The sequence below is a fragment of the Saccopteryx leptura genome, chromosome 1, assembly GCF_036850995.1.
Source record: "Saccopteryx leptura isolate mSacLep1 chromosome 1, mSacLep1_pri_phased_curated, whole genome shotgun sequence".
In the NCBI taxonomy this organism is placed as follows: Eukaryota; Metazoa; Chordata; class Mammalia; order Chiroptera; family Emballonuridae; genus Saccopteryx; species Saccopteryx leptura.
In genome coordinates this window covers 228,212,810-228,235,036 of record NC_089503.1, presented here as the reverse complement: position 1 = coordinate 228,235,036, position 22,227 = coordinate 228,212,810, and the positions used below count along the sequence as shown (strand labels likewise).

Sequence of the window (22,227 nt, the reverse complement as noted above, 5' to 3'; positions counted from 1 at the left end):
TCTTCCTGACCTCCTCTCCCCGTCCGCACCCCTCCGTTCGTCTCTGACCCCTCTTTCTGTTTCACCTGCAAACACTCTTTTTACTCCCTCCATTTTTTTCTGTCTTTCGTCCATTTTTCTGTCTTTTTCTTAAATTTTAAGTTTGTGTTTTAAGTTGTGCTTTAAAAAGAAGCACAGAACATAACATTTATCATCTTAACCATTCCTGGGTGTACAGTTGAGTAATGTTAGTCTGCTCACATGGTTGTGCAACTTGCTTTCACTTTGCAAAATTATACTCAGGAGAATAAAGGAATAAAATTAGTAGCTTCATCAGTCTAGGACTCAAAAAATTGCCTTAGAGTTCAAGATTCAGTAAATCATTGATATTACAGTTCTGTTATTTTAATGATGCATTATTTTTATGAAGTTTGGCCTTAAATTAATGTCACTGTCTATACACATCACTCATTACATTATAGAGTTCAAATTATTATCAATTGTATTTTTAATAGCCATTTTTGTTTTACTTTTTTTTGTATATGACTTAGGTATTAAAATGTTAAATGCGGCCCTGGCTGGTTGGCTCAGCAGTAGAGCATCGGCCTTGGCGTGTGAAAGTCCCAGGTTCGATTCCCAGTCAGGGCACACAGGAGAAGTGCCCATCTGCTTCTCCACCTCCCTCCATATTTCTCTCTCTTCCCCTTCCGTAGACATGGCTCCAATGGTTTGAGCAATGTTGCCTCCAGACGCAGAGGATGGCTCCATGGCCTCGCCTCACATGCTAAAATAGCGTAGTTGCCAAGCAATGGAGCAGCAGCGCAGACAGGCAAAGCATCCCCTGGTAGGGGCTTGCTGGGTGGATCCCGGTTGGGGCACATGTGGGAATATATCTCTGCCTCCCTGCTTCTCACTTTAAAAAAGTTAAATGAATTGAAATCTAATACTATAATTGAGGGGCCCTTTGTGATTTTTTTTTTCTTTTTTTGTGAGAGAGATAGAGGAACAGATAGGGACAGACAGACAGGAAGGGAGAGAGATGAAAAGCATCAATTCTTCATTGCAGCACCTTAGTTGTTCATATTGCTTTCTCTAATGTGCCTTGACTGGGGGGCTACAGCAGAGTGAATGATCCCTTACTCCAGGGGTCCCCAAACTTTTTACACAGGGGGCCAGTTCACTGTCCCTCAGACCGTTGGAGGGCCGACTATTAAAAAAACTATGAACAAATCCCTATGCACACTGCACATATTTTAAAGTAAAAAAACGAGAACAAATACAATATTTAAAATAAAGAACAGGTAAATTTAAATCAACAAACTGACCAGTATTTCAATGGGAACTATGCTCCTCTCACTGACTACCAATGAAAGAGGTGCCTCTTCTGGAAGTGTGGCGGGGGGCCAGATAAATGGCCTCAGGGGGTCGCATGTGGCCTGCGGGCCATAGTTTGGGAACCCCTGCCTTACTCAATCCAGTGACCTTAGGCTCAAGCCAGCAACCTTTGGGCTCAAGCCAGCAATGATGGGGTCATGTCTATGATACCACACTCAAGCCACTGACCCCACACTCAAGCTGGTGAGCTCGTGCTCGAGCTGACGACCTTGGGGTTTCAAACTTGGGTCCTCTGTATCCCAGTCTCTTGTTCTATCCATTGTGCCACCACCTGGTCAGGCTGTGAATTTTTTCTTATACCAGGTTGTGAATGTGTAATGCTATCTTCTTTATTAACATTGAGACTGATTTAATGAAAGTGTGCTCTGAATGCCTGACGTGGCTGGGAGGCCTTGCAGTGGTGGGTGATGTAATCACAGGGAAGTAACAGTAAGTTCTTGGTCAAGAATGTTTTCTCAAACCAAAGTACTTGTCCCAGTGTTGGGCTATAGTTCTGAGTTACTCCTCTGAATTCTTGGATGATTTCTCAGTCAGTTGCAAAAGCCTCAAAGAGAAAGCTCTATAGTTTGTCATCTGGTCTTTTTATAGAAGGGATTGTTTAATATCATTGCTGTCCTGCCCTCTGCGTTCTTAGGAGCAGCAGCCTTACACCAGGGAGCAGTCTCCACAGGAGCACTGCGTTCTTCCCCGTGGTACCCATAAATTTTCCCGCAGTCCTAATCTATCAGTTTAATTGGTTTTATCTACTACGTGCCCTTATTAATGCCTTCCCTTCTCTCTCTAGATGCACTCCTCAGGTGGGTTCCAACTTCCTGAGTTCTTATTTATACCTATTACCATGTTTCTCTCTCTTTTATTTAGTATCTTTTCAAGTTTTGATTTATTCCAACATTTTTATTATTTCGACATCAGTTTCTAACTCAAGGGTTGGTTATGCGGAGATGTAAATGAGATAAATTTGTCTACAACACTTAGCACTCTGCCTGCACAGTCTGTTTTGATGTTATTGTCATCAAAGTATAAAATATATATAACTTACCAAATGCAACAATTTTAATAGGCACTTGACCAAAACTTTTAATGAGAAGCTTATACTGCTAGGCTTGATGACACAGTTACCCTTCTTCTGGGTTTAAACCAAATGTTCATGGTTCATTAGCCAGTTTTTAATCTGCTTATCAGGATATAACATATGGAACATACTTTTTTCCAGCAGAATTTTCATGTGAAGTAATGCAAACATTCAGATTCGTTCACATTCAGAATCATATTATTCATGACTAAGTGATTTTCTTCTTGCTAATCAGATTGAGTCTGCCCGATGCATGTATGTCTACTGTGCTGATGCCGAACAGGCCGTTTCATTACGTATTTTGAATTGATTCACAGCACTGTAGTTCTGAGATGGCTGAATTTGGATTTCGCCCCAAAGCCTATTGTCCAGGGGTTCTTCTAAAAAGCCTCATCGCTCTAGTTTCCAAGATACAATACTCGATCTGGTTACATAGGCAGGGCTCTGGCTTTAGCCTCCCTTAGGGGGTGGGAGTTGGCTAGCCAGTGAGGTGTGCAGGCAGACCTAACGAGGGGCTGTGGGTCCAGGCGCTGTCCCCTGGCACCAGGGCGGTGGGTCACAGCCTGGGCCGGGCCTTTCCACTCTCCACCTATTGAGTCGTTACTAGGAATTACCTCTGCCTCAATCAGCTGTGTAAAGAAACAGTTCGAGTCTGGGACTGTACGTCATCTGTTTTTCTCTTGTAAAAGCCGACAGACCCATGACATGCTCACCCCGACAATCCTGTCTCTGTGTGCACTTTGCTCTTTAGGCGACCTGTACGGGGCCATCGGCTCCCCTGTGAGGCTGACGCGCACCGTGGTGGTGGGCAAGCAGAAGGATTTGGTCCAGCGCATACTTTACGTCCTGACCTACTTCCTCCGCTGCTCTGAGCTGCAAGAGAACCAGCTGACCTGGAGCGGGGCCCACGGAGAAGGGGACCAGGTGGTGAACGGGAGCAACATCACCACCGCCTTGGAGAGGGGAGAGGTGGAGGAGTCCGAGTATGTGGTCGTCACCGTGAGAAGCGAACCCGCTCTCCTTCCCCCCATCCTGCCACTGACCACAACGATGGCGGCCGAGGGAAGGAGCCCCAGGCCCGAGGGCTTGGCTGGGACCCCAGAGGACAATGACACTAGAGACCCATGTCCCAAACCTGACAAAGAAGGAAACAGGAGCTCTGCGGCCTGCAGCCCGGGCTGCCCGGCCCCAGCTCAGGACGGCTCTTGGGAGCCTCAGGACTCCCTCTGCGGGGAGGAGGAAGGCGGAGAGGAGGCACTGCGAGCTGGCCGCCCTGGGTCCGGGTCCGGGTCCGGGTCCGCCGGGCCTGAGAGGCCAGGGGCAGGGCCGCAGCTGCCTGTGGGGCTGACGGGGGAGCCGCCTAGGAAGCTGCCTGACCGGTCGGTGGCCTGGCCTTGCCCGGACAGACTCACCCGGGAGAAGCCTCCCATAGAGAAGGTCACCTTCCAGATCGGAAGCTCCGTATCCCCGGAGTCTGACTTGGAAAGCCGCACTCAAAAAATGGAGGAGCGGCTGAAGGCCTATAGACAGTGTCCAGAGTTAGCCGGCTGGCCCTTGGCTGAGCCCAGGGGGGCCGTCGGCCTGGCTCAGGACCGGCAGGTGTCCAGGTCCTCCTTTTCGCCTGGCTTCCAGCAGAACGGCCACTGTTCTCAGAACCTGTCCTCTGAGGTGGACGCGAGGGACGTGGACAGGCCTCACGCGGAGCACAGAGGCGGCAGAACCGAGGCCCCGCCCGCCGCCCCATCCCTACCTAAGGCCGGTGCGGCGGGGGCGGGACAGAGGACGCTGGAGACCGGGGGTTTGTACTCGCAGGGTGAGGAGGCACCTCGGGGAGAGCCTGGTCCCGGCAGGTGTGTGCAGCAGGACTCCGGCGTCTCCGTCGCTGCAGATGTCCCCTGTGGGGATGCCGACGGGACGGCTGACTTCAGGACCGAAGGAGACATTCCCAGAAACGAAAGCTCCGACAGCGCTCTCGGAGACAGTGACGACGAGGCGTGCGCTCCGGCCGCACCGAGCCTGGGTCCCAGCAGTGACCGGGCGGAAGGGGCCTTGGAGGTGGAGCTGCCTCTGCCCAGGTAACGCCTGCCGGCGGGGACGCAGAGGGAGTGGGGTTCAGACACGGCGTGAGCGTGTTAGCTCCGCTGGCTGTTTTCCCATGGGGGTTTGCCTCCCAAAGTGTGCAAAGTGTTATCCGACCCACACAGTCTCCAGCCCGCCCCTTCACTAAGGGTGACCTCAGGCTGCATGCGCCAAGCTCTCTGAGCGAGGAGGCGAGCCGGTGCCTATGCAATGATGGTGCCTTTTGGGGGAGGCCAGGGGCCATGATGGGGGTGGCGCAGGGAGCAGGGAGTGGAACGTTCTGTCCTGTGGATGGCACTCCCCGGCAGCCTGCGTCCTGCCGCGGTGCAGTGTGAAGCGGCTGGGAAACCGCACCTCTTGCCTCACACCCCATCAGCCGATGATTTGGTCTGCGGTGACTGGATGCTGCAATTAGAGACGGCTTCTGTTCTGCTCACTGTCATGAGCACCACCCTGTGCAGATGTGCAGGTCCGGGGGCTAGACTTCCGGAGAGCCCCCCCCTCCCCTCGACATTCTCTTTCTTCACCCTCTGGACATGGACTGCCTGGGGGATGTTCCGTATGAGACCGAGGACAAGTTCCTAACCAGCCATCAATGTGCTGTCTTCTGCCTGTACGACCTTTAGGAAAAAAAGAAAAGCTCCTTTTTTTTTTTTCATTTTTCTGAAGCTGGAAACAGGGAGAGACAGTCAGACAGACTCCCGCATGCGCCCGACCGGGATCCACCCGGCACGCCCACCAGGGGCGATGCTCTGCCCATCCTGGGCGTCGCCATGTTGCGACCAGAGCCACTCTAGCACCTGAGGCAGAGGCCACAGAGCCATCCCCAGTGCCCGGGCCATCTTTGCTCCAATGGAGCCTCGGCTGCGGGAGGGGAAGAGAGAGACAGAGAGGAAAGCGCGGCGGAGGGGTGGAGAAGCAAATGGGCGCTTCTCCCGTGTGCCCTGGCCGGGAATCGAACCCGGGTCCTCCGCACGCTAGGCCGACGCTCTACCGCTGAGCCAACAGGCCAGGGCAAAGCTCCTTTTGACTCCCCCTACCTCCTTGCTTTCCCCACACCAATGATCACTTACTGGAGGATTGGTGGAATGGCCCGCCCTGACTCTGACTTGTGTCCCTGGGCTTTTTGTTCCAGTTGTAACACAAGAAGGGAGTCCATTTTTAATTGTGCATTCTAACGGACCAATGTCGTTTCAGGTCCCAGAGCATCAGCAACCCGAATGTAAGGAACTTTGGCCGCTCCCTCCTGGCAGGTTACTGTCCCACATACATGCCGGACCTGGTGCTCCACGGGACCAGCAGTGACGAGAAGCTGAAGCAGTGCCTGCTGGCTGACCTGGTGCACACGGTGCATGTAAGTCATCCCTGCCTGGAGTCCCGGGTGGCCAGCCACAGGTGCTGCAACTGTGTAGACTGAAGAGACTGCACTGAAGGGTTGTTCGCAGAGATGTGGGCAGGGCCGCAGGAACCACCACGGGCTGGGGGAGCGCTCAGGGGTTAGCAGCAGCTGAGCTGGGAGCACACTGGGCCTGAAGGAGAAAGGGGCGTGAGCACTGAGAACGGAGCTGGACCTGGAAGAGGGCCTGTCTGGCCTCAGGGGCACTGAGGCTGGGGGGTGGGGCGCTAAGACTTGACATCTCTCCTCCAGCCCCCAAGCTCTCCTGGTGCCTTCCAGTGGCTGGGCCCAGCAGGAAGCCAGGCAGCAAGGTCACAGCTGATGCAGATGCAGTTCTGTGATCCACGGAGGTTAGCCTCCCGGGGCCCACACAGGACAGAGGAGGGCAAAGAGTGGATCTAGGGGCAGGTGGGACAGATAGGCTGGGCAAACAGAGTAAACGGCACAGATGGTGACAATTATTTGCTGTCACTGGGAGGACCGAAGAGATGTCACATGTGGTTTGCTTCTTACCCGATCCCAACAAGTTCCTCAAAATAATTTGTTTTAACTGATTTGTCATTAAGTTTACTTTGATGGCTGCACGAGGATGACTGTGTAAGGATTAACAAGTCTTACTGGAAATTTGCCTTGTGGCTGCTGTTACGTGCTTTCCTGCTATCTGCAGCGTGACAGGAACTGAGCAGTGAAGGGAGCGGGCTTAGTGTGATGGGCCTGTTTGTAATTGAGCTGCTAGTGGGCAGATGTGCAAAAAGAGATGTTTTGCATTGGAGATGTATTGCATGTTGTGCAACAGGGAAAGTCCCTATTACATTAAGAAAGTTGGACTTTGGCTTGTTGTCTGCTTCCTCGCCCAGCAAGTGTTTTCTGGGAGGTGAAACAGAGGCATGCATGTTATCTTTGGCCTTGAGCACTTCTCTGAGAAAACCAAACATACATTGGCTCTGGCTGAACCGGCTGACAGTTTGTGTGAAATGGGAAGAGAAGCTCAGTAGCAAAGCAGATGTCCCAGTAATGCCCTGGATGGGGGGAGAGAGGCGAGGGGCGACCTGAGGCTGGAAGGTCAGCCCAGTGGACGCATCAGTGCCCCAGCATTCCTAACCCGGCCCTGCTCTGTGGTCGGACACCACCCCTCAGCAGGGTGTTGCTGGAATGAACGCGTGAAGTTGCTTTTGTCTCTATAAGGAGAGTCAGATTTTATTTACATAGTTGTCATGAGCACTGCACACGTGTATATCACTTTAAAGGTCCTATGTCAGTGACCTTAGAATGAGAACAACATCCTCACTGTATGATGCCATCTTTCTGGGCTGTCCTAAACCATGTGTGGCCCCAGGGACGTTAGGGACTCACATACGTCTGTGGTGTTAAGGCAGAGAAACCGAGGCCTCCTTTCCTTTTCTGTCCGCACCTTAGGTTTACATCCATCTGTGCAAAACCTGGGGGTTTTCTTTCTGCTCTGTGGTTTGATGTGTGAGAACATTGGCGTTGCCTGTTGGACCTTTATTCCATGAAGCCCCATGTTCTGCTTCTGAGAGAGATGCCACGAGATGGTGTGTGAACCAACCAGGTTGTCCTCTGTGCATCCATCTTGCCGGCTGCAAAGCGTTGCCTGAATGCCCCAGACTTGCTTGGCAGCCACTGTGGAAATATTATCTATTGATAATTCTCCTTGAAGTTCTCTGCAGAACTATTCATGACATTTTTTTATAGGCTGACAAGTTCCAATTTTTGTGTATTAGGTTTTCCTGGTGACCGTCTATCTCTAGAATTCTTATATTTGAAAAAAACAGAACGATGTTTCCTCTGTTTATACTCTTAAAGGTTTTTCATATATCATTTCCCCTTCCTTTCAAAAGTAGTAGTTTCACACTGGAGCCTTTCTCATTTCTTTAGAGTACGTAATCACCCCAAGAGATCGAAAGTTATTAAGCATAATAACCTCTATTGTGTCAAATTGAGGGAACATCCAAAGTGCAGCCATGCATGGGTGTTAATAGGAAGTTGCAGAGGGTTCATAGAAATATCTTAAGAAGTTTAATACATTTAGAATGTACCCAATTAGCATTAGTGGATTTCTAATTTCACTTGGCACAGTCATCATAATGAATTCTACTTTTAAGTCGTGTTCCGCTTGAACTGCTCCTTAGACTGGGACTCCGGTCTGTGGCAGTGTTTAAATATAAAAGCCTCTCTTTCAAATGCCATTTACAAATATTTGTTGAAAAATAAATTAAGAGGGTTTAAAAAAAAACATTACATTGAATTTACTGCTCCCCAAAGCCTAGTAATCAGTTAAATTCTTGAGTAGATTGCCAGAGGGAGAAGCAGAGATTCCAGACAAGTACATGACCTGAGTTAGAGCAGAAATGATAGCTTTTTGAGGAAGAGACGATTGGTTGGGATAAATTGCCTGATCACAACCTGCTTTCAAAAACCTGTTTTGGATGTAATTTTTAGTGTGCTTTCTAGACTTCACTGGACTCTGCTATTCCTAATTGTTTTTAGGGAAGGATTTTTAATAAAAGCCATTGATTGAAGTTATCGGTCTTTTTCCTAGATTTATGCATGATTGGATTGTAAAATCTATCTTACGTGAATGTGCATTTTTATAACTATGGTGGATTAATTTGTGGAGTTTCTTCCCCAATTGAGGGCTTGAATTATGGGGCATCCAAAACTACACATTTCTCTTTGTGCATGTCCTTACTCTAGTCTCATATGAAAGAAGGTATATTAACTTCATTTCATGTATTTCCATTTTTTTTTTATTTTATTTTTTTTCTGAAGCTGGAAACAGGGAGAGACAGACAGACTCCCGCATGCACCCTACCGGGATCCACCCGGCACGCCCTTAGGGGCGAGGCTCTGCCCCTCCGGGGCATCGCTCTGTTGCTACTAGAGCCACTCTAGCGCCTGGGGCAGAGGCCAAGGAGCCATCCCCAGCGCCCGGGCCATCTTTGCTCCAATGGAGCCTTGGCTGCGGGAGGGGAAGAGAGAGACAGAGAGGAAGGAGAGGGGGAGGGGTGGAGAAGCAGATGGGCGCTTCTCCTGTGTGCCCTGGCCGGGAATTAAACCTGGGACTTCTGCACGCCAGGCCGACGCTCTACCACTGAGCCAACCGGCCAGGGCCTGTATTTCCATTTTTATTATTGGCTTTCACGTGTTAATATGTGGTCTTTAAATATTTAAACATATGGTCTTGTTTAATCCAAATACTACCTCTTTTCTATTATTCAAACTATATTTCTCTGTCTCCTAATAAATAGATTATACAGCTGCCTTAAATTAGGCTAAAGTAGTATTTAGTTTCATTCTTCCCCCTGCCACATCTAAATGTGCATTCTTTCCTCTGTTTTCCTTCTGACTTTAAATGGCAAAGTGGGAGACAGGGAGTGAGAGAGCCAACTTCACTCTGTACCTGTGACCTCAAGTAGCTCTTTCTCTTGTATTTTTTTTTTTCCAGAGACAGAGTCAGAGACAGGGATAGATAGGGACAGACAGACAGGAACAGAGAGAGATGAGAAGCATCAATCATCAATTCTTTGCTGCGGTTCCTTAGTTGTTCATTGATTGATTTCTCATTTGTGCCTTGACCGGGGAGCTACAGCAGACCGAGTGACTGACCCCTTGCTCGAGCCAGCGACCTTGGGCTCAAGCTGGTGAGCCTTGCTCAAACCAGATGAGCTCGCGCTCAAGCTGGCAACCTCAGGGTCTCGAACCTGGGTCCTCTGTATCCCAGTCCAATGCTCTATCCACTGCGCCAGCGCCTGGTCAGGCAAGTAGCTCTTTCTCTTGTTTTTTTCTCTTGTTAGTTTGCCTCTGAAGACTGCTGACCGGGGTGGTGTCAGGTGTAGTAAGTTATGCGGCCGCGGAGGGTGTAATGAGCACTTACTTAACAATGATGGCTTAGGTTCAAGTCTCAGTATTAGCATTTATTCACTGATAGTCAAGTAATCAACTGGCATCGCTGAGCCTCAGAAAAATATATTTAGAGGAACAGATGAATTATAACCCCGTGGTTGGGGGTTTGGTTTCGGAAGACAGACAAACCTGAGTTTGCATCATGGCCCACCCTTTGTGGCTTTGTGGCCTTGGGGCCTTGGGCAAGGTTCTTTGATTTTCTAAGCATCAGCTTTATCTTCCAGAAAATGAACAGTATGTATGGGTCTGGTTGGAAAGACTCTAAGATAATGCATATCAGGTGTTTAGCACAGTGCCTGGCACATTACTAAATGCCCATTAATGCCCGCAGTTACTAAATGCCCATAAATGCACAGTAGTAAATGCCCACTAAACGTTAGCTATTAAAATAATAGATGTGAAAGTGTTCTGTAAATGTGTTTCCCAGGAAACTCCTGTTGGAGATGATGGGACAGAACCCAGACACATACTCATTCGGAGCTAAAAGCGTCCACTTCCTCTGCCTGTGATGTTATAAGGTGCAGGCCGGGCAGTTCTAACTCTGCAGGGTAGGGTCATCAATTTTGCTTTCTAAATAAAACTGTGTTCCAGGCTTCAGGCATTTTATAGAATAATCTGTAAAGCAAAGTAACAGTTTGATACAGTGGCCTCTTTCATTTAATTTTGAGACTAGCAACAGATTGAGTCCAGAAAAATCATGCAGAAATCAGCAGCACAGATATGGAGCTTTGCCAAAAGCTTGGCTGTGATATTTGCTCATGAATACCTAATTCAGCCACGCAGTGTAATCAACCAGGAAGACTACAAAAGAACAGTGAATTACATCAAGTGATAAATCAGGATTTAAGTAGCACAGAGAGCATTATGTGCCTCAAGTCAACAACAGTTTTAAATCAATAGCGTTGCAAAGGAAACATCCAGGTAGGACAAACCCACTCTTTTAGAACACCTCGCGTTGCTTTCATTTTCCTGTGTTGGATAATGAGTGTGGCAATCCTTGGCCTATAGCACTGTCTTACTGTTCAGTGAAATCTTTGTGTGTGTCTGTGTGTGCACATGTGTACATATTTACACATGTGTGTTCATATAAGCACGCACCCTGGCTTACGATGTTAAAATGTATTTCTTATTGTGTATTGTGACTTAAATATTTTTTTTTTTGACTTAAATATTTTAAAATAATACTGATCTCTGAGTATGGCCGACTGCAGTCTGAAATGTTCATTGTTCTCTCCCCTTCTCGTTATGAGTGCTGTCTATTGAAGCTCCCATAACCTTCCCAACTATGTAGTAATCCTTGTGCCACTCTTTCCTCTTCAGCCACCTTGCACTGTGCCACAAGAGGGCTCTTCCTAACGGACGAATACGTCATTTACACTTCTGCTCTGAGAGTTCCCCTTTTTGGGGAGAGTATAAAATCCTTTTGTTTAAAATAATATATGTGAAATAATCTGTGTTCATATGAAATGGTCACTTTTATGTTTTTCAAATACACATACAGCCCTTGAACACGCACCACACCACAGCCCTACACACCCTCTGTGTCGCAGTCCTGCGTGTGCCAGCCTTGGGCGGTCTACCTTTCCACCTCTGGACATTTGCTGCCTTTGCCTAAAGCGCTGTTGAAACAATTTCTTTTCACTTTGGAAGACCCGGTTCAAGTGTTGCCTCTTCTTTGAAACCCTCCCGGGCACCGAACAGCGGCTCTCTCGCCAGGCTCCTGAGCACGTTGCACCACAGCTTTGTTCGGGCCACCAGGAGTGCAGGCGGCTGGTGCGGAGGCGGCACTCGCGTTCTGTCATGTTCCCAGCACCTCACCGGGTGCCCAGTGCCTAGAAAGTGCCAGGACTGTTTCCCACAGAAAGTCTGTGTTTATTACTACAGGTAAAGTTGTGATGGCCAATGTCTCTTTCTTCCGAAGTAAATGGCAGTAGTCTGTCTTTAAAAAAAAGATAAAAGAATAGAGTAATGTGTTTAGACATGAAGTCTGTGGCTTTTTGTGTTCATTTTCTTTACCTACAGGATAATAAAAAGCTTATTAGAGGTCTCTCGGGCTTCATTTCTCTTACATTTTGTAAATATCAGACACATGGCTAATTTTGATGTTTTCCTAAATTTTTGCACTGTGTACAAAATATTTAGACATATATGCCATTCTCTTCAAAAACTACCAACCCCATATTTTATTTTGGAGTCATGTACATCCTCACATAACTTTCTTCCCATGACCCTTGTTTAACCCTGAGCACTTTTCCTTGACTGTAAATTGGTTCTTTTCCTCAGCAAGTGACCTCCTGACAGATAAGCTGTTCCCAAGTTGCACACTGTGTCTGCAAGGCTGCTGGTGAACTCAGGTGTCAGTTCAGTGAGCCCGGTGATCACAGCCTTACGCGCGCGCGCACACATACACACACACACACACACACACACACACACACACACACACACAGAGTTCGGATGTTTCCTTTGCGCCCCCCCACACACACACACCACCGCCTGGACTCTCCCCTCTGCCCCCAGGTCCCTTCCTGATATCTTTGGGCTTCCCAGAGTCCCCAGCTTGATATCCCTACCAGGATTCCTCAGCAATGTCCCATCCCCCAGAATGATGGCTTTTCCCTTCTTCTCTACTTGTTACAACTCGCAAGTCTTTAGTGACTGACATTGAACCTATATCCAAGAGACACATATAGCACATAAAAAAAGGGCTCCCAACAAGATGGGCTCATGTTTAGAAATTATAAAGCATGTATGAAACTGTGATAAGGGAGAATGAGCAATACATCTAGGAGAGTTAACATTTCAATCCGAAATAACTGTTAAGTAACTGTTTAAAATAGTTACTCTGATAAAACGAAAGAATTGGAACATTAAAAAGGGTGGTTTGGTGTGGGAGACAATCCCACACATATAAAAGAACTAAAAAGAGCTTCTAAAATTGAAAAGTGGAGTGTTTGAAACTAAAACTCAAGGGATTGGTTAAACAGCAGAGCAGATTAAATTCAGCTAGAGAGAATTAGTTTCTGAAACGGAAGCCACATTTGAAACCATCTCTTTGAAATTAGCTCCAAAACAAAAAATACATGAAAAAATATGGAAAAGCAAGTAAAAGAATGGAGGCTAAAATGAGAAGATGTTAAACTTACCAGCATTACTTTATATGGGGTGATTAACAAACTGACACTCAAATGATACCAAACAATCTTGTTTTATTATCCAGACTATTTCAGAGAAAAATAAAGCTATAGGGAGATGTGTCCAGTTATCTGAATCCTAAATCACTGCTCACTTTGTGTTCAAAAGAGGCTGCCCAGGGATCGTCCCCAGTAATTATATCTGCACTATTATAACTGGTGTGTGGATTTTAGAGCAGGTTATAAGTACAGAAGTCTGTCTGTATTCCTCTTGTCTATAATACGTGTGTGTGCTGGACATCTCTGAGGATTCATAAAGGGTCAGTTTAGAGCAGGGGTCCCCAAACTTTTTACACAGGGGGCCAGTTCACTGTCCCTCAGACCGTTGGAGGACCGCCACATACAGTGCTCCTCTGACCACCAATGAAAGAGGTGCTCCTTCTGGAAGTGCGGCAGGGGCCAGATAAATGGCCTCGGGCCGCATGCGGCCCGTGGGCGGTAGTTTGGGGACGCCTGGTTTAGAGTATGTTATTGGGCAATGTCAGCAGTGTAAAGACGGGGAAGTTTCTTAGCAAAGTCATTGTGGAGAACTGTTTTCCCCTAGTGGCACTGAGACTGTCATTCACACTTCTTATGATCTGACCTTCCAAGGGATTGCTTTTTTTCTTTTTTATGTGAGAGGAGGGGAGATAGAGAGACAGACTACTGCATGTGCCCTGACCAGGATCCACCTGGCAACCCCGTATGAGGCCGATCCTCGGACCAACCGAGGTATCCTCAGCTCCCAGGGCCGTCGCTTGAATCAGTTGAGCTACGAGAAAAAGAAAGGGGAGAGAGAGATTTCAAAGTAGGGAGCTTGGCAGGCTCCTCAAACTAAAAGTTGGAAATGCTTGAATGGATTCTGTTTCTGACATGCCAAGATACTTAATAAACACATACGTGTTTTGTCCTCACTGTTCCTGTCTGTAGAACAGGACTGTGATCCTGGTCATCTCACAGGAAGAAAGGCATGCTGGATTAATAAGTACTTATAGGAAGTATTCATGTGAGAATGGTATTTTCTGACCCTTAAGTTAAAAATAGATAATCATGTGAAATGTTAGTCGTTTAAATGTGGTACATGGAAAACAAACTAATAATTGTGCAGATGACTGGATTGAATCCCAAAATAAGGAAACCTGAGTAGAGAATTGTTCAGTGGAGCCAGCATGTTTTAGATATTTAACACATGCCCAGCAATTTTTGGGCTCACTTGAGAGGCTAAAGAGGAAAGATAAAATATGATTTCTCTCCTTGAGTGACTTAGGAAATAACTGAGTAGACAAACAGATATGAAATCAAGAACAAATTCAACAGTGTCATTAAACACCAAAAATGTACATAGTAAATACAGTGTGTCCGTAAAGTCATGGTGCACTTTTGACCGGTCACAGGAAAGCAACAAAAGATGATAGAAATGTGAAATCTGCACCAAATAAAAGGAAAACTCTCCCAGTTTCTGTAGGATGATGTGGCAGCATGTGTGCATGTGCAGATGATGACGTAACACCGTGTATACAGCGGAGCAGCCCACGGCCATGCCAGTCGAGATGTGGACGGTACAGAGGAAAGTTCAGTGGCTCGCTAAATTCGAATCCGTGACCAAAGTGCAATGTGAATATTGGCACATTTATATCGAAGCACCACCACACTGGAATAACATTACTTGGTGGGATAAGCAGTTGAAGGAAACCGGCAGTTTGGTGGAGAAACCCCGTTCTGGTAGGCCATCAGTCAGTGACGAGTCTGTAGAGGCTATCCGGGATAGCTACCTAAGGAGCCCTAAAAAATCTGTGCGTGAGCCCACATCGAACTGCACTGAATAGGTATGAAACTGGGAGAGTTTTCCTTTTATTTGGTGCAGATTTCACATTTCTATAGTCTTTTGTTGCTTTCCTGTGACCAGTCAAAAGTGCACCATGACTTTACAGACACACTGTACTTTCAGAAATCAAAGGAAGAGCAGTACATGTAGGTGTGGGTGGTGGAGCGGAGATGGGACCCAAGTTGGGTCCTGAAGGTTGGAAATGTTCTGTCTGCTGTCCACAAAGCAGCAGACAGACATTCTGGGCACAGCTTGAGCCGAGAGGCGGGAGTCGCTGCCTGGAGAAAGGGTTTCCTTCAGGAGCCCTGGGGTAGATATGTGTAGGTGAGGGTGGCCCAGGTGCTGCAGAGCTCTCAGTGTGGAAGAAGAAACATTTGAACTTATGTGTTTGGGTAGTATGTGCTGAAGTAGGTTAAGTAGGCTAGAGAAATGATAAAATGATTCTTTGGGAAGGTTAGGGTTTCTTGGACATGCTTCATACAGAGAGGGGGTGTGTAAGAAAGCCCCTCAAACGTACTAATAATTATCAGGTACTTTGCTATGTGTCTCGTACACATTTATCTCATAGAAAACCTCTGGGAATTAAACCTCATGGGAACTCTGTGAATCAAGTGCTATCACACTATACAGGTGTAGAAACTGACGCCTCGATTGAGTTGCTGAAGCCCCACTGCTAGTATGTGACAGACAGCATGCAAGCCCAATCCTGTCTGACTTCAGAGCCTTTGCTGTTACCATTGCCTTTTGTTGAAATATCAGAACCACAGCTCCCTGATTACCCAAGCCTTGTAGACATTTCTTGTTCCTGGAAAAGGAAGGTAAGCAGAAGTCATGTGTGCACCAGTCAGAAGAGCATATTTTGTGTTCTCAGACATCTGATCTAGACCCTTGAGACTGGAATGTCCCAGGCATCCAGCACTCCCAGGACACAGACCCACAAATCCTTAGTGGCTATGAACTAACCAGACTTACTCTCTTGAGTCCACAAGATTTAATAGCCAACAAATATTTGGGAAACGTTTAAAGATCTATCCTACAAAGCATTTCATTTGTTAATTTACCTTGAGAAGTCTTAGCAGGACAGTAGTTTGGATAGATTAGATATTGACAAGGTAGAGCGAGGTAAATGCTTGCTAACTCTCTGCGGTAGCAAGGCGGAGACAGTGGCCTGTGGAGGCTCCTCCACTCCTCTGGCGGAGACTGGCCTGCGGCTGTATTGATCGTCAGTGTTCTTTCTTCCGCAGCGTCTCCTCGGGAGTTTCTCAGTCGTCTGATTACGTTTCTGAGGGAGGGACTGTGGAGGGCTGGGCTCTGAGGGGCAGCCTGGGTTGTGGATGGGCGCTCCGTGGGCTCTGGGCGGGCAGCGATAAGGCAGCACACCCTGTTGGAAGTCCAGGATTATGGAGGAAGTTGAAACTCACTGCAGACCCATTCTGATAAGAGAATTTCACAAACTCGCTGGGTAAGAGACTTACTTTAAAATTAATTCTCTAAAGCTTGAGAAAGAAAAGGAAAATTGATACATGTGTCTGTAAGGCTTGTAATGTTTTCAACCAAACTGGCATGTTAGGTGGAAATGACTTTTTAATATTAATATTTTCTTTAGATTGTCATTCAGAACTCAAATGTCAGAGATCCTGTTTAATCTGAGACCATAATAGTTGGGAAGAGAACTTTTAAGAGCAAATAAAAAATTAAATAAAATGGTAAATAAAGGGTGTAGGCTTTTTGGTTTTTCTGATGATGCCTAGTCAAAATAAAATAACAAAGCCCCCCTTTATAAAAACAATTGGGAGTGTTTAATATTAGGAAGAGGACTCTTACTTGCCAGGCTGACAGTTACTTATATCGTGTCTCCGTAGGAGGCCAGACTCCCTGGTTTCAGGGGTCACTGTTGGGACGCAGCCTCGCCTGCCCGCTTCTTTTTTTCTAGTCCCCTTGCCTAAACTCTAAGCCCTAAGAATGGCAGATGCTTGAGTCAGGCACTCAACAGATGTTTCAATCATTTCATCTTAGGTTTTATAGCATTTGTTAATGTACTTAGTTTTGTTTGTTTTTTTACAGAGACAGAGAGAGAGAGTCAGAGAGAGGGATAGACAGGGACAGACAGACAAGAATGGAGAGATGAGAAGCATCAATCATTAGTTTTTCGTTGTGCATTGCAACACCTTAGTTGTTCATTGATTGCCTTCTCATACATGCCTGGACCGCGGGCCTTCAGCAGACTGAGTAACCCCTTGCTCGAGCTAGCAACCTTGGGTCCAAGCTGGTGAGCTTTTGCTCAAACCAGATGAGCCCGCGCTCAAGCTGGCGACCTCGGGGCCTCGAACCTGGGTCATCTGCATCCCAGTCCAACGCTCTATCCACTGCGCCACCGCCCGGTCAGGCTGCACTTAGTTTCTTAAAACTACTACTTCATGTATGTGATGGCTGATGAGTGGTGTATGTGTTTGCACCCTGGTGTGCATGCGGATGGACAAAATTGTGAACTTAAAAATGTACCCTGTCCTGGCCGGTTAGCTCAGTGGTAGAGCATCAGCCCAGTGTGTGATTGTCCTGAGTTCGATTCCCAGTCAGGGCGCACAGGAGAAGCGCCCATCTGCTTCTCTCTGCCCCTCTCCCCTTCTGTCTCTCTCTTTGTCTCTCTCTCTCTCTTTTCCCACAGCCATGGATTGATTGGTTCCAGCGAGCACATTGGTCCCAGGCACAAAGGGTGGCTCCGTGGAGCTTCTGCCTTGGGCGCTAGAAATAACTCGGTTGCAAGCATGGCCACAGGTGGGCAGAGCATCAGCCCCAGACTGGGGCTGCCAGGTGGATCCTGGTTGGGTTCCATGCGGAAGTCTGTCTATCTCCTCTTCTCTCACTTGGAAAAAGAAAGAAAAAAATAAACCCTAATAGATCATTACACTATTAATTGCTTCAGCAATGAAGATATGGCTAATAAGAAAAAGTTAGTGTTACAAAGTATGCTGCATATAATTCCATGTTCCCTTTGTTTACTGTGGTTCTCTGTGTGCCTTAAAAGCAGAGCCTCTCTGAAGAGGAAAGTTAATTTGAATACCAGAGCATAGGGTGTGTGGGTGTGCGTTTCTGTGATAAATCCAAACATGGTCTTCTGGATCTCAGCGTTCTTTAAATTCTACAACAGCAATTTTCAAGCGGTGTGTTGCAAGGATTTTTAAAATATGCAGTACCTCACTATTTAGTCAGGGGCACTGACCTCTTTTCCCTTAGATTGTCAAATAAAAAAAATGACAACAGCCAATACCTCAATAGCCATCCGGTGTGAATGATTGAAGTTATACCTAGGTTTTTGGTCAGATCAGCAAAAATGTTTTTTTTTTATTTTGTCACAGAATTTTAGAAATTAGTTTACATGCACCATGAGATGAAAAAAGTTGAAAATTGCTGCTCTAAAAGCTTAGAGATTGACTACTAAGCTCTTTGGTGGGGTTGTGTTTCCTTTGGGGGGGATATATATATATATATATACATATATATATATATATATTTATTTATCAGAAATTTCCAGAGTCACCAGCTTCATCTTTAACTCTGTGACCCGGGAGAAGTTTAGAGCAGATTAGGTGTGGGGCAGCCAGCCAGCCTGGTGCCCTTCAAAAGTAACTGAAGTTTTCACCGATGACATTTTTATCTCTCTTCAGCATCCATCACTTCTTTTCTCGACTATTTACATTTCCCTCTGTTTCCTTCTGTCTTTAAAAAGTGTTTACTTTTCAGTAAATAAGCGAGTAGCTAGTGAATGATGTAGTTAGATGGGGGCAATTGGATTGTCCTGCAGACATATTCAGGGAATTGTTTGTTTGTTATTTAGTAGCCTGAGAATGTATAATCCTCAGATATTTTTTAAAGTTCTCTTCTAAAATGATTTAGCTGGTTCTTCCTGTCCCTTGAGCCTGTACACATAAAGACCAGCACTCCCTCGCTGTGCTGGGGAACATAGGATGCTCATCAGTTTTGTCATCTGCTTTTTTTTTTTTTTTTTTTTTAGAGCAAGAGGGACAGACAGGAAGGGAGAGAAATGAGAAGCATCAACTTGTTGTGGCACTTTAGTTTTTCATTGATTGCTTTCTTATATGTGCCTTGACCCTTTGCTCAGGCCAGCGCCCTTTGGGCTCAAGCTGGCAACCCTGTGCTCAATGTGGCTGGGCTCACACCCAAGCCAGATGAGCTCATGCTCAAGCTGGCAACCTCGGTTTTGAACCTGGGTCCTCAGAGTCCCAGGCTGACGCTCTAGCCACTGTGCCACTGCCTGCTCAGTCTTGTCATCTGCTTGTGCTTAGCCTGTTTCATAGTTTTATAACTTCAGGTTGTGTGAGAGGAGCTAAGAATATAGGGAGCAAAGATTCAGCCCCATCCTTTCCACCTCCAGTTCTGCCTCTTTGCCCCAGTGATTTACAAATGATTCACACTCATTTGTCAGTTTAGATTTTTTGACATTCTCTTCCCCATCAATTCCTCCTTGTAAAATGTCCCCTTCTGTTATCATGTATGAATCGACCACCTTCTGAAGTAAGGATGCTTGGAGAACCCTGCACCCACCGCCCCCCGGCAGCCTCATCGCCCCTCTTCCAGCACTCCATCGCTTTTCACGAAGCTTCATGTTGTTGGTGGTGCTGGTACCATGTAGGTCATAGTCTCTGTGCTTTCCTTAGATGGACACACACTTTCCCTCCCTACCACCGTGGTGAGAAATCTCTTAGGGAAATGATTTGAATTAGAAACTGGACCCAAATATCTACTGCAAATAATTGATCTATAAAAAAACATTTTACACCAAGCATTCTCAAACTCCAGTCCCCTTGCTAACAGGAAAGAGCAGGTAAGGAGCATCTAATTGGCCTAGCTTGGGTCATGTTAATTACCACCCCTTGGTACAGGCTGGTGATTGAAATCTAGGGGAAAGGTGAGTGGCATGCATTCAACTCCTATGTATGGGCATGTGGTCAGGATTGATTTTGTATACTCAGAATATAAGTCTTTTGAGGGAAGCGTTCATAGTACAGATCTGTGCTATACCCAGCATGCAGTGAACTTCTGTTAAATGCAAAGCGTCAAGGGGTTTAAGTTCAAAACACAAATCTTTTAAATTTCTGTGTTTCCAGTTCTTTTGTTCACAAGGACCAGGTACATTAATGGGAAGTCATTGTCATCTTGCTATGAATTAATGACATGTTGAGCAAGAACTTTGAAGAATTTGTAAAGGGAAGTCACTGAGGCCCCGTCTTTAGCTTTCTGTTCTGGAGAATTGTGTGTGTGTGTCAGAGAAGTAAAGGGGAGGGCCATGAACACCTCTGGGTGAGGGTGGGAATATGGGGTCATTACATATGTGAGAAAACCTCTGTGCTCTTCAGTTAACTAGTCTGGAAAATGAGACCCATCCTTGGGAAACTGGGCTTCATTCATTCAAGAATCTGCTTTGTTAACTTTTTCATTTTTCATGCTTAAGATTATTTGAACATAGGCTTAAATAAATGTTGGACCATTAGACTTTGCCTGATTAGCTCTTCTTTCTGTAAGAAAATATCTTAAACCCTAAAAGTTTCTCTCATGAATATAGTACAGAAAAAAGTATTGGCCCCAACAGAGTGTTTGTCCACCCCACCAGTCACTTCTTCCCCATTCGTGAGAAAGAATACAAAGCTGGACAGACTTCCCTTTTAATGAAATAGCCCAAGACCAGGGCTAACCCAGCTGTTACAGTGACAGTGTGACAGCACATATCGTAGGCTTCTGTCCGCAGTCTCTCCACTACTAGGGTTAAGTCCTTAAAATCGTAGGTAGCCATGCTCTGAGGCCTTGTTCTAAGCAGCAGGAACCAACCCCCATTAACTTAAGCAGAGGGAGCTGTATTGGACGGATAGTAGGAAGGCCAAAGCACTAGTCTTGGAATAGACAGGAAACAAGGTAACTCTGACAGTCCAGAACCAAGAACCACCTGAAGGTATTTGTAGTTGTTGCTTTCTGGACAGGGAAGTGGTGACACCAGCCATTCTCAGCCTTCTATCCCCCGATCACAGAGAAATCATGGGAAGGAGCATCTAATTGGCCTGGCTTGGGTTGTTGCACCCCACCTTGCTGGAGAGAGGGTGGGGCCTTCCAGGTATTACCCAAAAAAGGTCGGTCTCCAAAAGGAATTTAGGATGAACTTACTGGGAGGAAGTTATATGCTAAGTAGCCAAAAGCAACAGCTGGCCACCACAGGGTAGCAGAAGGATTGAATGACAGAAGAAGGCCAGCACTAGTTTTCCTTTGCTAATGAGGGTTAGAAACCTGCGCTCACCTACCCTGGCCATGAGGTGTGTCTGTTTCTGTTCCTCTACCCCGGCCTTACGCCCACTCCCTTCTTATTCTCTCTGTATTTGGGCCCTAGGACAGCCCTGCTGTAATGTTGATTTGTGCACATGTGGGATACTAAATATGTATGTCCAGGTGTTGGTGGCGAGGCAGTTATACTTTGATCAATATCTAGTAATGTATTGTTTTATAAGGCCGTCTTCCTTGGTGTTAACCATTTGCCCTGTAGCACAACTAGTTCCATGCTCTATCTCTAACTGCCCAGTTACTGAGGATTTTGTATTTTAAATATGTTTATCAGGAGCCGTACTTTTTCCTTTTGGACTCTCTAGGTAGACTCATACCCCAATCTGATTTTAGTTGGTTGTGAGAGTTGATTTATGCAGGTAGCACAGTTATTAATAACCATAGCTTAGCCATGAACGCTATAACTTTCAGGGACTGTTCATTGACCCTGCCAAACCTTCTTCTTGGGCAAATGGCAGTAGAGTCCCACACCAATTCTAATATGCTCCACCTCAAAAGGAGAGTGTTGTCTTTCAAAAGGAAATGAATTTTAATATCCTGGGATGTAGGGAGAGCATGTGTGTTTTCACTTCTCTGTGGTCACTTAACATTTATCGTGTACCTCCTGGGTGTGAGAAAAAAAATTATCAAATGCAATGTTTATCAAATTAATGATGGTTTGGCAAAAAATTAAGAGCTTGGCCCTGGCCGGTTGGCTCAGTGGTAGAGCATTGGCCTGACATGTGGAAGTCCTGGGTTCGATTGCCGGCCAGGACACACAGAAGCGCCCATCTGCTTCCCCACCCTTCCCCCTCTCCTTTCTCTCTCTCTCTCTTCTCCTCCAGCAGCCAAGGCTCCATGGCCTCCGCCTCAGGCGCTAGAATGGCTCCGGTTACAACAGAACAACACCCCAAATGGGCAAAGCATCACCCCCTAGCTTGCTGGGTGGATCTCGGTTGGGTGCATACAGGAGTCTGTCTCTCTGCCTCCCTGCTTCTCACTTCAGAAAAATACAAAAAAAAAAAATCTTAAGAGCTTTACAGGGACTAAATGACACTCC

At 46.4% G+C, this 22,227-nt stretch overlaps 1 protein-coding gene across 9 annotated transcripts in view; it reads left to right on the top strand.

The window, feature by feature from the left end:
* FNIP2 (folliculin interacting protein 2) overlaps positions 1-22,227 on the top strand; it is a 131,033-nt gene that overhangs the window by 99,250 nt on the left and 9,556 nt on the right. For all 9 annotated transcript variants that reach the window (XR_010751745.1, XM_066387387.1, XM_066387362.1 and 6 more), the window contains 2 exons: positions 3,198-4,521; positions 5,723-5,879. Coding sequence is in view for 8 of the 9 variants with exons in the window: in XM_066387387.1 (XP_066243484.1) it covers positions 3,198-4,521; positions 5,723-5,879 (1,481 nt within the window). In the remaining variant the exon portion in view is untranslated. The remainder of the gene's footprint in view (positions 1-3,197; positions 4,522-5,722; positions 5,880-22,227) is intronic.